Source organism: Carcharodon carcharias, chromosome 9 (assembly GCF_017639515.1).
Source record: "Carcharodon carcharias isolate sCarCar2 chromosome 9, sCarCar2.pri, whole genome shotgun sequence".
In the NCBI taxonomy this organism is placed as follows: Eukaryota; Metazoa; Chordata; class Chondrichthyes; order Lamniformes; family Lamnidae; genus Carcharodon; species Carcharodon carcharias.
In genome coordinates this window covers 4,767,935-4,786,474 of record NC_054475.1, presented here as the reverse complement: position 1 = coordinate 4,786,474, position 18,540 = coordinate 4,767,935, and the positions used below count along the sequence as shown (strand labels likewise).

The 18,540-nt window shown below is 43.0% G+C and overlaps 1 protein-coding gene across 1 annotated transcript; it reads right to left on the bottom strand.

Annotated features, from left to right (window-relative positions):
* LOC121281914 (pepsin A-like) lies at positions 1 to 13,491 on the bottom strand. Its single transcript, XM_041195083.1, has 9 exons — positions 13,443 to 13,491; positions 9,100 to 9,263; positions 5,422 to 5,539; positions 3,936 to 4,054; positions 3,040 to 3,239; positions 1,518 to 1,637; positions 1,091 to 1,235; positions 255 to 376; positions 1 to 154 (listed from the first exon to the last, which is right to left on the bottom strand). Exons 1-9 carry the CDS (start codon positions 13,489 to 13,491, stop codon positions 28 to 30), a joined length of 1,164 nt encoding a protein of 387 aa, XP_041051017.1. The 3' UTR covers positions 1 to 27.
* Positions 13,492 to 18,540: the final 5,049 nt, after the last annotated feature.

Sequence of the window (18,540 nt, the reverse complement as noted above, 5' to 3'; positions counted from 1 at the left end):
CTTTTAATGAGAATACAGATGAAGAAATTAGACAGCCTTAGCCAAACCCACACGATTGTTCCCACTGTCAAAAATGGAATAATATTCCCCAATGAACACATCTCCCAGGATCCAGAGGTATCCACCGGTAACGCCAAATCCACTGGAGCAGCTTCTTTGGTTGTCAAAAGTTTGCTGTAAGGAAAAGGAGAACAATTAACATTAAAAAAATATTCCTATTGCATCATCTAAAATTTCAAAGTTTACTCTAGCACCCCATTGCTGTCCAATAACACACCTGTAACGTGTAAGCTTGTGCGGGGAGAGGGAAGTCCACTCCATTGATTGTGAAGACCACATCAGGCATGTTCTGCAGATTGTTACAGTTTATGTTGTACTGTAAGAAAATAGAAACAGCATTCAGTCATTGTGTCAGTATAAAGATTTACAATAACTCATTTATAGAGCAATGCCATTCCCAATTAATCAATATTGAACTAAAGATGAGGTAAAATGGGAATACACAAGCAGGATAACAGGAAATAGCTGAAGAGAAAGATTGGCGATTCCCAAGATAGACTTAATTTCCATATTGCAACATCATACCAAAACATTTCTAAATATCAGTGTTCATCTCTATGCCAAAACAATAATAAACAGGATAATGGATTTCACATTTTGTCTTCTGATACTGTGCACTATTTCTGCAGGAAATTTTACCCCTGAATAGGAAGGTTCCAAAATGTAAAGACTCTTAACCTTAATTTTGCTACAAATATTGGTGCATTTCCAATATCTCTGGGGCAGTATGTCCATACTTGTGTGATTCTTGCCTAATATTTGTGAAATTTAATTTAACATCACTCTGTCCTCTCACTCCCACCCACTCTACCCCTCCCTTCCCACATACCATCCCCACCCCCACCCACAAGAGGCTGAGGGAATTTCCACAGAACAAATTATGGATGAGAACTTGAAATATTTTTTACAAATGTAGTGTTTATCATTTTGTCACAGTATAAGTGATCTGTTAGAGGCTACATTGTTAATGAATCATTGATGCACACTCAGACACTCCGCGTCCAAGCCTAATGTTGGAACATTGGTTTACCATTCCATAGTAAGTTGGAGTTGCTCCAATGCCCTGCTGGATATTGTCAATGGGTGTACTGGGACCAACAAGAAGAGAGGTGCCAGTATCAACAATGGCAGGACAACCTCCACTGCAGGCCACAACCTCACCATTGATTGTCACCCTGGAAGGAGAAAAATGCGTCAAGAGTTCGTCAAAGATTGAAAACTGCCTCAAGTATTAGACAAATTGAACAATTAATAGCAAGCTGAGTTTCCTAGCTCGCTGAGACATTCATTATATCTTCCATAAACGCTGATTCAACTGAGATCTTAAAATTAGTCTAAGTATTTTAATCCTTCTTTTCTTTTAGTTTGTTTCAATATAATTTGTTAAAATCATTATCTCAGACTTCAGTAGAGAAGCAGAAAATATCTATTCCTCTTGTAGATGGGTAATCACTTACCTGTCAATGAGGATTTGCCAGTAGGCATCACGAGTGACAGGAACCCAGTGAATTTGGCCTGTGTAGTGACTTGAATCAATTCCACCAAATAGGATTTCACTGCCGGACTGACCTTGCTGTCTGTAAAACAAAAGAGTATTCAAGAAAATCTCAGAGATTGATATATTACCAGCTTAGATGTAGCACTTAGTAATGTGACTGCGTATTGGATATTATAACTAAAATCAACAACTTTCTAAATCAGCTACTAAAAGTCATTGATTGCAATGTTGCCATAAATACTAAAAATAAATTCAAAATAATAAACTCACATTGGACAACTATACCGTTTAAATGAATTATACGGAACATATTCTGGCTCTGTTTATTGGTTCTATTCTGAATTGGGTTGATAGCACCAGAGGACAAATTCAAGGTTTGGAACCAAATCACTTTGAAAGAAAGCACCTGCATTGATGTTGAGCCTTTCACATCCTGAGGATGGCCTTAAATTCTTCTCACCCAACTCATATTTTTGAAGTGTATTTAACATTGCAGTGTACACAAACGTGGCAGTCAATTTGTGCACAGCAGTGTCCCACAAATAATCTGAGCGAACTCAGTGAAAAGATAACACGGACATCAGTTTCCTGCCCACTTCCCATATCCATCAATTCCATGAGTGACCAAAAATCTGTCTATCTCAGCCTTAAGTATCCTCAACGATAGAGCATCCACAAACCTCTGGGGTAGAGAATGCCAAAGATTCACAATGTCCTGATAGTGAAGAGGTTTCTCAACATGCCAGCCCCAACCACCTATCCTGATTTCTGTGCCCCTTTGTACTAAATTCCACAGCCAGAAAATAATCTCTCAATGTCCACCCTGTCAAGGCCCTTCAGAACCTTGTATGTTTCAATGAGACTGTTGTATTTTATGCCTCGGGGATATGCAGAGATGATACACCATTTTCTACTTGCACAGGCTAAGATTTATTTATAATGCTTTATAAGTGCCTGCTCCCACGCTTGCAGCAGCCAGCCTCTGTTCAGTCTCTGCCTCTCTCTCTCTATCTTGAAGTGACCACAGCCAGGCTTAATTAATCAGACACAGTGAGCAGTGAACAGAGACACATAATCAAATGTTGAGGAATTGAGCACTACTGGGCTCACCTCTAATTCTTCTAACCTCCAGAGAATATAAACCTAATTTACTGAACATCTCTTCATTGGATAACCCTCCTAGCCCAGGGACTAATCTATTGTACCTTTGATATACTGCCTCTAGTGCAACTATATCTTTCCTTGGATACAAGGCCCAAAACTGCCCATGGTATTTCAGGTGTGGAGTACAATGCCACACTAAATTATTGACATTCACAATGTGCTCAAGTTTTAGATTAGATTTGAGCCCATGGCATTGACACAAAGACAAGAGCGTTAACAACTAAGGCAAGCTGATTGTTTGAGTGAAAGCAAAATAAGCAGTTCCTGTTTCATTCAGGGAAATAACATGTAGCAACAAGTGCATAAGAGACTTTTACCTTGTTAGGTACACAGAGAAGAGAGGCTCATCCACCAGTTTCTGAGACATCATGTTACTAAATACAGTTGTGGCTCCTGATGCTGCAAGAGATGGAAAGCCCATGCCCAAAATTCCATCAAATTTAACATGGGAAAAGAAACCACCAGGTTCAGTTTCACTTAAACCAAATTCCTGACCATGAATAGCAATGTTTGCAATCTAGAAAAATAAGTTCAAGTGATTATTCATGAGAAATTAAGCAGAATGTTATCCTGTAAATTGTAACTTTTCCATAAATTGCACTCAGCAAATATATTTTCCCCACACCCATGCAGCCAATCAAGAGCACCAATGGGTTAGATGACCAATTAAACTTTTTTTTTTAACAATCCTGTTTCATGGATAAATTTTGGAAATCAAATGGGGAGTGGCCACATGAGCTTCTTTGAATAGTAGATGGTAGTTGTTTACATCCACTTCAAAGGTTACCTATAACACTATGGCACTCTCAATCTGGATTATCTGTACAAGTGGGTTTGAGCTCGCAACCTTCTGAGTCAGAGTGCTACCACTGAGTTAAGGCAGGCGACTGAACGTGTCATATCCCACATTCAACACAAATAGACATAAGGCTGTGAGTTGAACTGAATGAAGGGAGCATTTTCATCAAATATCTACTGTTCCAATGGAAAGAATTTCAGGCAAGTTTTATTACAAATCCTCATCTTGAACATTGAGACACTCTCTGCTACATCATCATTACACACCCATGTATCTGTTCGTCTTCCAACTGATCAAAGTCATTGGTTTTGATGCCAAGATCTTGTGTCCTGATCTGGAACATATTACCTTAGTCATCAATTATCACCGTTATGTAGTTTAATTTACTTGATGAAGGGGCTACAATCTACTTACTCTGACAGTGTCATATCCCAGTATTCCTGTCATGGCACCTGTACCATACTGGATAGATACACCCTGGTGTTTTGAAGGATAGGTTGATGACAATTTGGGGTTGAATCTTTTATGCACCACTGGAACAGAACATTCATTTCATGAAATTAATAAAAAAAATTTCACCATTTAGTCTAATATAACAAGAAACTTTTGTGCCAGAAAAGAATCAATTACTCATGTTTTTTAAAATTTCTATTTTTAACAAGCACCTCCCCAATTTTCTTTAGCCTGTTAGATATATTACTGATTCCCTTTTACTTGGAATGAAGTCCTGAGAATGTGAGGAGGATCAGAAAGCTGTGTTCATGTGTGAGGTGGAGCTCTGTGTTGGACATGTGTGTTGGACATGTGTGTGTACACGTGTGTGTTCATGTGCACAACTAGAAAGGATGATATTTCATGCAAGTCTAGGTGAGACCCTCTTGTTAGCCTAACCATTGGATAAGCTTAAACCTAATCAAATTTAACTTGGCATCAGAAAGGTTCCTTCGAAGAGGGATTTTTGCTATCAGGTCAGGTTGGAGATCCTGGGTTCGTTCTCCTTGGAATAAAGTTGATTGAGGGAAAATTTAAGAGAGGTGCAGAAGATAATAAGTTTATGATCGGTTTAGATAAGGTAGAGAAAGAAAAGCTGCTCCCATTATCTGATAATTTAAAGACCAAGGGCGCAGATTTAAGGATTCGGGCAATAGATGCAGTTGGATGTCAGGAAGAAGTTTTTTAAGCAGCGGGTGTTAGTGACCTGGAACTTGCTGCCTACAAGGATGGTGGAAGGAGAAATAATCAATGATTTCAAAAGGAAATTGGATGAGAACTTGAGGAATATAAACCAGCAGGGCTATGGGGATAGAGCCATGGAATAGCACTGACTGGGTTGCTCTACAGTGAGCTGGCATGGACCCGATTGGCTAGATTGTCCCCTCTGTGCAGTAATGAATTCATGACTCTATGACAGCGTTATGGAGAATGTACCTTTGTTGTGTACTTTTGATTTGTTTAGTATTTTTATGAACTGTCTTATCACTAAGGTTTCAAAACATTGTTCCAACAGCTTCCAGGTTTTCAATTTGCTTTGTTGCCGCAAAATCTCCACTGTCCATTCTCTTTGCCAGTAACCATCTGATCCAGGACTGTGAACTGGAAATTATTTTACACTAATGCTAAGTTTTAAGTGTAATTTCAACCTAAGATTTGTCCATATCCAGAGGGAAACTTAGAACAACAGCTTAAACCTCCAATAAACCAAAGCTTGCTTAAATTTCTCTCCAAGCCCAGAGATAACCAAGCAAAATTCTAGGGTTTCATCCAATCTTACAAAACACACTGTTCAACTGTGACTATTGTAGAAAATTGACTCTATTCCTAACCCGGCTACACAAATGACCTTAACATGAAGCCAATTCCCAAAGGGAAGTATGTTAACAGCAGGGTAATATTTACTTACTGCATGATTTTTCAGAACAGTAAACTGATGGGACCCAGAGATTGGATGAGCCAGTGTCAAAGATGACGGTGAAGCTCTGTGGTGGATTCCCAATGCTGATTGTTCCATAGTATGACAACTGTCAGTAAAAAGAAAAAGACCAAAATATATCAACTGGAAATATATCATTGTGTTATTAGGTTCATGTTCCTCTACACCCATTAGAAAATTTAATTCTTCTGATCACTCCTTTATTCTAATCACATGATGCTGAAGTAGAAGAGTGTAGCTATTTAAATGCAAGAGAGGTAATGAGTAGGAATAAGCAATGTATCTGTTCCTATGTATTATGCTGAATAATATACTTCATGGCTAAGATGATGTTGCACCTTTCATTCATGTTCTCTTTTAACTTCAGGTCGCATCTCAACTCCAACTGATGCTAACAAGACTGATAGCATTGTTAAACACCCACCCAGCAACACAAGTCATGCTCATTAAAGGGACCCAGAAATATTAACCCAGTAACCATCAGCATTGGTTAGCAAGCTGCTGCCAGTTTATAGGTCTACAGAAATCACAAGTAACTTCTCACAATGAATCAGAAGTTTCAAATCCAGATCAAAAGGATTCAATGTGGTGATCACCAGCTTTTCATACAAACATAAAATGGTTACAGTGTAGATGGAGGCCATTTGACCCATCATGTCCTGCTACCTCTCTAGAATAGCAATTCATCTAGGCCTACACCCCCACATTATCCCCGTGTTCCTGCAAATATTTTCTCTTCCGACAATTATTCAATTTCCTTTTCAAAGCTGCAGTTGAATCTGCCTCCTCCACCCTTTTAGTCAGCACGTTCCAGATCCTAACCACCGGCTGTGTAAAAAATGGTTTTTCCTAGTGTTTCCTTGTGTTCTTTTGCCAACGGCCTTCAATCAGTAACCACTCGTTCTTGACCATTCTCCCAATGATTTTGACAACCTCTATCAAATGTACTCTTAATCTTCTCTTCAAGTACAACAGCCCCAGCTTTTTCAATCTCCATGTAACTGAGGTTTCTCCTTCCTGGACCCATCTGGTAAATCTTTTCTGTCCCCTTTCTAATGCCTTTGTATCCTTCCTATAATGTGGTGCTCAGAATTGGAAATTTGACTCCAGTTGAGGTTGAATCAATATTTTGTCTAATGGTTCATCATAATTTCCTTGCTTTTATGATCTGTATGTCTCTATTTATGAAGTCACTGCCATTGTCCCTTTTATTCGATGGCTTCAACTTTGATGACAAGTTGTTATGTGGCATTTTATCAAATGCCTTTAGGAAGTCCACGTATGAATGAAGAGTACAGGAGGGCATGTCAGGAGCAGCACCAGGCATACCTAAAAATGAGATGTCAACCTGGTGAAGCTATAACACAGGACTACTTGTGTACCAAACAGCATAAGCAGCAAGTGATAGATAGGGTTAAGTGATCCCACAACCAACAGATCAGATTTAAGCTCTGCAGTCCTGTCACATCCAGTCGTGAATGGTGGTAGACAATTAAACAACTCACTGGAGGAGAAGGCTCCACAAATATCCCCATCCTCAATGATGGAGGAGCCCAGCACAGCAGTACAAAGATAATGCTGAAGCATTCGCAACAATCATCAGCCAGAAGTGCCGAGTAAATGATCCATCTCAGCCTCCTCTGGAGGTCCCCAGCATCACAGATGCCAGTCTTCAGCCAATTTGATTCACTCCACGTGATATCAAGGAACGGCTGAAGGGACTGGATACTGCAAAGGCTATGGGCCCTGACAATATTCCAGCAATAATTCTAACGGCTTGTGCTCCAGCACTTGCCGTGCACACCTAGCCAAGCTGTTCCAGTAAAGTTACAGCAATGGCATCTACCCGATTATGTGGAAAATTGCCAGGTATGTCCTGTACACAAAGAGCAGGGCAAATCCAACTCGTCCAATTACCACCCCATCAGTCTACTCTCCATTATCAGTAAAGTAATAGAAGGGATCATTAACAGTGCTATCAAGTGGCACTTGCTGAGCAATAACCGGCTCACTGATGCCCAGTTTGCGTTCTGAGAGGGCTACTCAGCTCCTGACTTCATTATAGCCTTGGCTGAAACATGGGCTAAAGGACTGAACTCCCGAGGTGAGGTGAGAGTGACTGCCCTTGACCTCAAGGCAGCAGTTGACCAAATGTGGCCTCAAGGAGCCCTAGCAAAACTGGATTCAATGCCAATCAGGGGGGAAAGATCTACACTGGTTGGAGTCATACCTAGCATATAGGAAGACGGCTGTGATTGTTGGAGGTCAGTCATCTCAGCTCCAGGAGATCACTGCAGGAGTTCCTCAGGGTGGTATCCTAGGCCTAACCATCTTCAGTTGCTTCATCAATGGCCTTCCTTCCATCATAAGGTCAGGATTGAGGATGTTTGCTGATGATCGCCCAAAGTTCAGAACCATTTGTGACTCCTCATATACTGAAGTAGTTCATGTCCAAATGCAACATTTCCTTGACAATATCCAGGCTTGTGCTGACAATTGGCAAGTAACATTTGCGTCACATAATTGTCAGGCAATGATCATCTCCAACAAGAGAGAATCCAACCATCGCCCCATGATGTTCAATGATATTATCATCACTGAATCCCCCACTATCAACATCCTGGGGATTACCAGAAACCAGAAACTGAACTGGACTGCGCCATATAAATGCTGTGGCTACAAGAGCAGGTCAAAGGCTTGGAATCGCATTACTTGTGACTCACCTCCTGACTCCCCAAAGCCTGTCCACCATCTACAAGGCAAAAGTCAGAAGTATGATGGAGTACTCCCCACATGCCTGGATGAGTGCAATTCCCACAACACTCAAGAAGCTTGACACTATCCAGGACAAAGCAGTCCCGCTTGATTGGCACCACATCCACAAACATTCACTCCCTCCACCTCTGACGCACAGTATCCGCAGTGTATACCACCTACAAGATGCACTGCAGGAATTCACCAAGGCTCCTTAGGCAGCACCTTCCAAACCGACGACCACTACCACCTAGAAGGACAAGGGCAGCAGATAGATGGGAACACCACCACCTGGAAATTCCTCTCCAAGTCACTCACCATCCTGACTTGGAAATATGTCGCCTCTCCTTCACTGTCGCTGGTTCAAAATCCTGGAACTCTCTTCCTAACAGCACTGTGGGTTTACCTACACCACATGAACTGCAATGGTTCAAGAAGGCAGCTCACCACCACTTTATCAAGGGTAACTAGGGATGGACAATAAACACTGGCCCAGCCAGTGAAACCCACATTCCATGAATGAAGAAGGAAAAATATCAAATTCATGACCCTGATCAACTTGCACTGTTACCTCATCAAAAATTATAATCAAATTCATTTAACATGATTTATATTTAACAAGTCTATGCCAAATTTCCTTACTTAATCCACATATGTCCAAGTGACTTGCGGCTCCCAACAACAGATAGAACAGCTGAATCCCATCCATTGACAATTATAGCAGGTTAAATATCTACAACACAAGGTCTACTCGCACAGTTTATGTGCCACTGAATTATTGCCCTTAACCAGCAACTGGCTCTGAGAATAACATAAATTAGAGCTGGAAGCTATAATAAATGTAAGTTAAGATGTAGTTTTCTCTTTTGTCTGGTAAACTGAGAGATTACTTACATCCAAGTAGTTAATCATTGGTTCATTTGTATCCAGAGCTAAGGGTTGTTCAAACTTTGAGCAGGGATCATATGGATGATTCTTCAGGAAGTCTTCCAGCAACCCTTTCTCCTGAAGGACGTCACGGGCAGATTTGCCCTTAAACAAGGGCACTCTGTAAAGAAATAAAATAAGTTGCAAATGTCATCACCTTTTCTGTACCTTTCGGACATATTATCCATTTTCTCAGAGATAAAAACAAAAAAACTGCGGATGCTGGAAATCCAAAACAAAAACAGAATTACCTGGAAAAACTCAGCAGGTCTGGCAGCATCGGCGGAGAAGAAAAGAGTTGACGTTTCGAGTCCTCATGACCCTTCGACAGAACTTGAGTTCGAGTCCAAAAAAGAGTTGAAATATAAGCTGTTTTAAGGTGTGTGGGGGGAGTGGAGAGAGAGAGAGAAAAGTGGAGGGGGGGTGTGTTTGTAGGGACAAACAAGCAGTGATAGAAGCAGATCATCAAAAGATGTCAACAACAATAGAACAAAAGAACACATAGGTGTTAAAGTTGGTGATATTATCTAAACGAATGTGCTAATTAAGAATGGCTGGTAGGGCACTCAAGGTATAGCTCTAATGGGGGTTGGGAGAGCATAAAAGATTTTAAAATATTAAAAATAATGGAAATATGTGGGAAAAGAAAAATCTATATAATTTATTGGAAAAAAAAGGAAGGGGGAAACAGAAAGGGGGTGGGGATGGGGGAGGGAGCTCACGACCTAAAGTTGTTGAATTCAATATTCAGTCCAGAAGGCTGTAAAGTACCTAGTCGGAAGATGAGGTGTTGTTCCTGCAGTTTGCGTTGGGCTTCACTGGAACAATGCAGCAAGCCAAGGACAGACATGTGGGCAAGAGAGCAGGGTGGATTGTTAAAATGGCAAGCGACAGGGAGGTTTGGGTCATTCTTGCGGACAGACCGCAGGTGTTCTGCAAAGCGGTTTACGTTTGGTCTCTCCAATGTAGAGGAGACCACATTGGGAGTAACGAATGCAGTAGACTAAGTTGGGGGAAATGCAAGTGAAATGCTGCTTCACTTGAAAGGAGTGTTTGGGCCCTTGGACGGTGAGGAGATAGGAAGTGAAGAGGCAGGTGTTGCATCTTTTGCATGGGCATGGGATGGTGCCATAGGAGGGGGTTGAGGAGTAGGGGGTGATGGAGGAGTGGACCAGGGTGTCCCGGAGGGAGTGATCCCTACGGAATGCCGATAGGGGGGGTGAAGGGAAGATGTGTTTGGTGGTGGCATCATGCTGGAGTTGGCGGAAATGGTGGAGGATGATCCTTTGAATGCAGAGGCTGGTGGGGTGATAAGTGAGGACAAGGGGGACCCTATCATGTTTCTGAGAGGGAGGAGAAGGCATGAGGGCGGATGCACGGGAGATGGGCCAGACACGGTTGAGGGCCCTGTCAACGACCGTGGGTGGAAAACCTCGGTTAAGGAAGAAGGAGGACATGTCAGAGGAACTGTTTTTGAAGGTAGCATCATCGGAACAGATGCGACGGAGGCGAAGGAACTGAGAGAATGGGATGGAGTCCTTACAGGAAGCGGGGTGTGAGGAGCTGTAGTCGAGGTAGCTGTGGGAGTCGGTGGGTTTGTAATGGATATTGGTGGACAGTCTATCACCAGAGATTGAGACAGAGAGGTCAAGGAAGGGAAGGGAAGTGTCAGAGATGGACCACGTGAAAATGATGGAGGGATGGAGATTGGAAGCAAAATTAATAAATTTTTCCGTCCCGACGAGAGCATGAAGCGGCATCAAAGTAATCATCAATGTACCGGAGAAAGAGTTGTGGAAGGGGGCCGGAGTAGGACTGGAACAAGGAATGTTCCACATACCCCATAAAGAGACAGGCATAGCTGGGGCCCATGCGGGTACCCATATCCACACCTTTTATTTGGAGGAAGTGAGAGGAGTTGAAGGAGAAATTGTTCAGCGTGAGAACAAGTTCAGCCAGACGGAGGAGAGTAGTGGTGGATGGGGATTGTTCAGGCATCTGTTCGAGGAAGAAGCTAAGGGCCCTCAGACCATCCTGGTGGGGGATGGAGGTGTAGAGGGATTGGACGTCCATGGTGAAGAGGAAGCGTTTGGGGCCAGGGAACTGGAAATTGTTGATGTGACGTAAGGTGTCAGAGGAATCACGGATGTAAGTGGGAAGGGACTGGACAAGGGGATAGAGAAGGGAGTCAAGATAACGCGAAATGAGTTCTGTGGGGCAGGAGCAAGCTGAGACGATCGGTCTACCGGGGCAGTTCTGTTTGTGGATTTTGGGTAGGAGGTAGAAGCGGGCCGTCCGAGGTTGGGCGACTATCAGGTTGGAAGCTGTGGGAGGAAGATCCCCAGAGGAGATGAGGTCAGTGACAGTCCTGGAAACAATGGCTTGATGTTCAGTGGTGGGGTCATGGTCCAGGGAGAGGTAGGAGGAAGTGTCTGTGAGTTGACGCTCAGCCTCCGCGAGGTAGAGGTCAGTGCGCCAGACAACAACAGCACCACCCTTGTCAGCGGGTTTGATGACAATGTCAGGGTTGGACCTGAGAGAATGGAATGCAGTAAGTTCAGAGAGAGACAGGTTAGAATGGGTGAGAGGAGCAGAGAAATTGAGACGACTAATGTCGCGCCGACAGTTCTCAATGAAAAGATCAAGAGAAGGTAAGAATCCAGAGGGAGGGGTCCAGGTGGAGGGAGAATATTGGAGATGGGTAAAAGGATCCGTTGAACAGGGAGAGGACTCCTGCCCAAAGAAGTGAGCCCGGAGACGAAGACGGCGGAAGAAGAGTTCAGCATCATGCCGAGCCCGAAATTCATTGAGGTGAGGGCGTAAGGGTATGAAACTAAGTCCTTTGCTAAGCACTGAACGTTCAGCATCGGAGAGGGGAAGGTCAGGGGGTATAGTGAATCCTCTCGACCTCTCCCTCCAGCAGCACCGCCGTACCCTTTTACAAAACTGCGCGTGCCCCCAGTTTCATTTTATCCTTCGGCTCATCCGACGCCTCAACAAGAAACTTTTTCTCTTTCTCTCAAGTGCTAAGGAACGCAAGCTCCAACAACTCATCGACACCAACACCCATCTAGGACCCTCCACCCCTGCCTGTTCCTCCGTCCCCACCCCTTCTTCCAATCCCAACCCCAGCCGTGTGTTCACTATACATATGTTAGGGTCCCCCTTGTCCTCACTTATCTCCCCATCAGCCTCCGCATTCAAAGGATCATCCTCCGCCATTTCCACCAACTCCAGCATGATGCCACCACCAGACACATCTTCCCTTCACCCTGCCTATCGGCATTCCATAGGGATCACTCCCTCCGGGACACCCTGGTCCACTCCTTCATCACCCCCTACTTCTCAACCCCCTCCTATGGCACCATCCCATGCCCATGCAAAAGATGCAACACCTGCCCCTTCACTTCCTCTCTCCTCACCGTCCAAGGGCCCAGACACTCCTTTCAAGTGAAGCAGCATTTCACTTGCATTTCCCCCAACTTAGTCTACTGCATTCATTACTCCCAATGTGGTCTCCTCTACATTGGAGAGACCAAACGTAAACTGGGCGACCGCTTTGCAGAACACCTGCGGTCTGTCCGCAAGAATGACCCAAACCTCCCTGTCGCTTGCCATTTTAACACTCCACCCTGCTCTCTTGCCCACATGTCTGTCCTTGGCTTGCTGCATTGTTCCAGTGAAGCCCAACGCAAACTGGAGGAACAACGCCTCATCTTCCGACTAGGCACTTTACAGCCTTCCGGACTGAATATTGAATTCAACAACTTTAGGTCGTGAGCTCCCTCCCCCATCCCCACCCCCTTTCTGTTTCCCCTTCCTTTTTTTTCCAATAAATTATATAGATTTTTCTTTTCCCACATATTTCCATTATTTTTAATATTTTAAAATCTTTTATGCTCTCCCAACCCCCATTAGAGCTATACCTTGAGTGCCCTACCATCCATTCTTAATTAGCACATTCGTTTAGATAATATCACCAACTTTAACACCTATGTGTTCTTTTGTTCTATTGTTGTTGACATCTTTTGATGATCTGCTTCTATCACTGCTTGTTTGTCCCTACAACCACACCCCCCCTCCACTTCTCTCTCTCTCTCTCTCTCCACCCCCCCCACACACCTTAAACCAGCTTATATTTCAACTCTTTCTTGGACTCGAACTCAAGTTCTGTCGAAGGGTCATGAGGACTCGAAACGTCAACTCTTTTCTTCTCCGCCGATGCTGCCAGACCTGCTGAGTTTTTCCAGGTAATTCTGTTCTTGTTATCCATTTTCTCTTTTGTCTTGTGGTAATTGCCTACCTGATCAGACATTCAGAGAGCTGAATGCAAGCGAGAGTGATGAGCAGCCACTTCATCTTGCCAGTTGGGTTGGTTCGGAGACTCTACAGAACTTAAAGTTTGGGGCCTGAGCAGTAACATTTATACTCTCTCTGACCAAACTATTCCATTGTCACGAGGCCTCAGATACGATTATTCAGTATGATAAGTAATTATTAATGTACTTATGATTAGTTTATCTCAAATATAATCTTTTTAATTAAGGACAACCTTCAACCTAAGTGGTAAGGAATTAAGAGCATTTGGGTTATAACAAAACACTTTAAGTATTGTATAAATCAAGCTAAAAACAATTGTGTTAGAGCCACAAAATATCAATATCACAAGTGCACCAGAAGATAAGTTAACTGCTGGATACAAGATTTAACCAATTCATGTTTGTGGCAGCCCATCCACAAACATTCACTCCCTCCACCACCAATGCACAGTAGCAGCTGTGTGTACCATCTGCATGGAGTTCCCCAAGGCTCCTTTGACAGCACCTTCCAAATCCATGACCCCTACCATCATAAAGAGAAGGGCAGCAGACACATTGGAGAACCACAAACTGGAAGTTCCTCTCCAAACCACTCATCATCCTGACTTGGAAATATATCGCTGTTCCTTCACTGTTGCTGGATCAAAATCCTGGAACTCCATCCCTAAGAGCACTGTGGGTGTACCTACACCACAGCGGTTCAAGAAGGCAGTTCACCACCACCTTCTCAAAGGTAATTAAGGAAGGACAAGAAATGTTGGCCTAGCCAGCGGCGCCCACATTCCATGAACGATTAAATCAAAGTTTGCCACAGCGGAGGTTGAAGAACCTCTGATGTTGAATTTCCTGGAGGGTACTAATTTATCATGCTTGCATTGAGGGGGCTCAATTGACAACATCAGCTGCAACAGTGATGCCCTGTCGATTTAGAAAAATCATCTGACTCCAACAATATAAGTTTTGCATTTGAAATTTAGAAAGATACTCTTTAGAGGTAGAAATTTCACTTCAGATTTATGATGTGCTGGCTTCAAAAGCCATAGTCCAGGACTTGAATATGTCATCTGGGCCTACATGTTTTATACCATGTTAAAATATGGATCTTCTGCATGTTCAAGTTAACTTTATCAAGGAAGAGCAGATGGATTCACCAAATGTTATACCCAATATTTAAACCCATTACCCAAAACCACCAAAAGAGATTAACTGCTTTTTAAATTTGTTCTTGGGATATGTGTCCTACTGGGAAGGACAGCAATTATTACCCCAAAATGCCCTTGAGCAGGCAATGGTGAATCCCCCTATCAACTTTTCTGTAGTGGGATGATACAATTGAGTGGCTTGCTAGGCCATTTCAGAGGGTAGATGAGAGTCAACCACGTTGCTGTGGGCCTGGAGTCACATGTAGGCCAGACCAGTGACGGGCAACAGATTCTCACCCCTGAAGGGTATTAGTAATTCAGGTGTGTTTTGCATAATAATCCAGTAGTTACATGATCATTTTTGATTAGACTAGCATTTTATTCCAGATTTATTAATTAATTGAATTTAAATTCAGCAACTTCCATGGTAGGATTTGAACTCATGACTCGGATGTATTGCTAGGTCATGTCACTGACCACCCCATCCTTGCATTTCCATCCCATTGTTGCAAGTCGGATCTTCCTGTGTACGACTGGCTGCTGCCTATATGTACAAAGCAATTAGGCCCATGCTTGAGTATTAACTTGTTCCTCCATGGCATTGCAATTGAATCCAGCATTTTCCAGCCCAAGAAATAGAAAAAGCCAAGCTTCCTGCTCCTGTTTATTACCCACTCGACTCTGTGGATTGTTGTATCCCTGGACATTGCAAACAGGCAAGATTACAAACTGCGATAACCATCATTGTGTCCTACAGCCCACTTGCATTCATTATAAATTCTCAGGTCGTGAAAGGTCATTTGGGTGAATTCAGCAATTGCCAATAGAAGAGAAAGTCAACATTTGCTGGTAATCTTTGGGAATTGAAGCCATACTGAAGAATTCTGGGCAATCCCCATCGTGCTCGGCTGTGGCAAGTGAACAGAGACAGCCTTTTGCCTATGTTTTCCTGCTGAATCATATCTTTGGTTACATCAACTTTGGGTACAATCGGTCACCTTGCCCAAAAACGTCCTGGGACTTTATTTTTCCACTCAGGAGGACCAATTCCCTTTACGCATTACTTTGGGCCGATAACAGCTTGATAACCTGTTGCCCTTTTGGGAACATATAATATTTAACTTACTATTTCTTGTTCCAGTGCGTTTCCATTGTGTGCACTGACCCAACAAAGGCAGAGAAGTAGTTCAATGCCGGGCATGATAGGAGAACCTGTTCTTCCCAAAACTGCTTCTTTCGTATGTGAATAACTTATATGTTCTGCATTTTACCAATTTTGTTTACCCAAGTTAAATGATCAGACTTTCAGTGAGACAGTGATGCAAAATATTGTGAGACACCAGATGAATGAAGCTCTCTGTGCATTTACAAGAAAAGAGTTTCATAAGTTTACAAGGAGCCAGGTGTATGTATAATACCAGGCTCCCCATGTGGTGTAAATAAGATCATTGTTTAATATTTGTTTTTTTTATTTGAAATCATAATGAGTTACTCTTTATCCAAACGCTATAGAAAACACTAATAATTCAGAGTGTGTCTTTATTAATTCCAGTATTGTTCCATCTTGAATTCCCTTCACAGAATCACAGAATCTTACCGGCACAGAAGGAGGCCAATTTGCCCATCATGCCATCGCTGGCTCTCAAAATCAACCTTATGACCTAGTGCCATTGCCCTGTCCTTTACCCGTACCCCTGCACCTGGTTTCTATATAAAGAATCATCTAATACCCTCTTAAATGCCTCGATTGAACCTGCCTCCACCAAACTTCCAGGCGGCGCATTCCATCATCCTAGAAGATACGATACAACGATCACTGTCTCCTAAATGTTCCCCATCTTCTTCAGCAGAGAAACAAGTTCACAACATTGGTATTGGAATGAAATTGGAAAACCCAAACTACGTCATGGCCAGGCTTTTACGGCCCCTCTGGCCATGTGGGATATTAGGGTCCTGCCGAACTGAGTGGAGGTTTCAGTGATTCGCTGCATCTGCTGGTTGGAGACACGCTGTGGTGGGGCAGTAAAACCCTGGCCTATTTGGCTCCCACCTATGTTTCTGGAACTGTCCCAATGCCCAATAGCTCACTCTGACTGGACCACATTCAGTCTCCTTTTCGCCCTGGAGCTGAGATACATGCCCATGTCCCCTCACACCCTCCATGACAACCTATGCCACCACACCACTTCCCACCCTCCCCCCCCACCCCACGCGCCCACTCATCGCTATGGCCTTTCAAAATTTCCACACCAACCTATACTGTTCTACATGCCTCAATAGTTTTTATAACTCTATGACATCTTTGCCCCGCTCATGCCAACGCATGGACCCCGCACACCACCCTTTTGCATTACAGCTACCATGTCAATTTACCTAGTATTCACCAAGGGCAGACATCAGGACCCATGCAGAGATGAGATAAAAGAAATTTCTGTAAAATGAAGCACTAACTGTCTATTGCAGACTCCACAATATTTTAAAAACAAACTCATTCAAAAAAACCCTTTTCTGCATTTACATTCCTTCAACTAAATAACGCCTTATAATAACTTTCAACAAAGTCCAACATAAGAGATTGGCATGTAAAATTCGATTGCATGGGATTGGGGGTAGTGCATTGAGATGGATAGAAAACTGATTGGCAGAAAGGAAACAAAGTGTAGGAATAAAGGGGTCTTTTTCTGAATGGCAGGCAGTCATTCACAATATATATGAATGATTTAGGTGAGGGAATTAAATGTAATATCTCCAAATTTGCAGATGACACAAAGCTGGGTGGGAGGGTGAGCTGTGAGAAGGATACAGAGATGCCTCAGTGTGATTTGAAAAAGCTGAGTGAGTGGGCAAACTATCGCAAATGTTGTATAAGGTGGATAAATGTGCAGTTTTCCATTTTCGTAGCAAAATCAGGAGCGCAGGTTATTATCTGAAAGGCAATAATTTGAGAGAGGGGCATGTGGAACGAGACCTGGATGTCCTTGTACACCAGTTGCTGAAGGTAAACATGCAGGTGCAGCAGGCGGTAAAGAAGGTAAATGGTATGTTGGCCTTCATAGCCAGAGGATTCGAGTACAGGAACAGGGATGTCTTGCTGCAATTGTACAGGGCCTTGGTGAGACCACACCTGGAATATTGTGTGTAGTTTTGGTCTCCTTATCTGAGGAAAGATATACTTGCTATAGAAGGAGAGCAGCAAAGGTTTACCCTGGGAAGGCGGGACTGACATATGAGGAGAGATTGAGTCGATTAGGATTATATTTGCTGGAGTTCAGAAGAATGAGCGGGGATGTCACAGAAACCTATAAAATTCTAACAGGACTAGACAGGGTAAATGCAGGAAGGATGTTCCCAATGGTGGGGGAGTCCAGAACCAGGGGTCACGGTCTGAGGACATGGGGTAAACCATTTAGGACTTAGAAGAGGAGAAATTTCTTCACCCAGAGAATGGTGAGCCTGTGGAATTCATTACCACAGAACGTAGTTGAGATCAAAACATTGTATGGTTTCAAGAAGGAGTTAGATATAGCTCTTGGGATGAAAGGGATCAAAGCGTATGGGGAGAAGGCAGGAGCAGGCTATTGAATGGGATGATCAGCCATCATCATAATGAATAGCGGAGCAGGCTTGAAGTGCCGAATGGCTTACTCATGCTCCTAGTTTTTATGTTTCTCTATGTTCCTATAACAAATATTTCATTCTAGTACACAATTCCCTATGACAACAAGCATTGGAGTTCATAGTTCCACAGCAAAGACTCCAGAACCACTTGTAGCTGTCAATTAAACTGTGAAATTGGCAGGCACTCTGCTATGATAATGAATGGTTGTGTAATCAGTCAGAAAGTACTAATCCAGTAATGACAACCCTCGGATTTTTGAGAACTAGACAGAATGAAATATCAAGCAATCATTTTTTAATACACCAAGCAATTTTTTCAAAGATGTAAA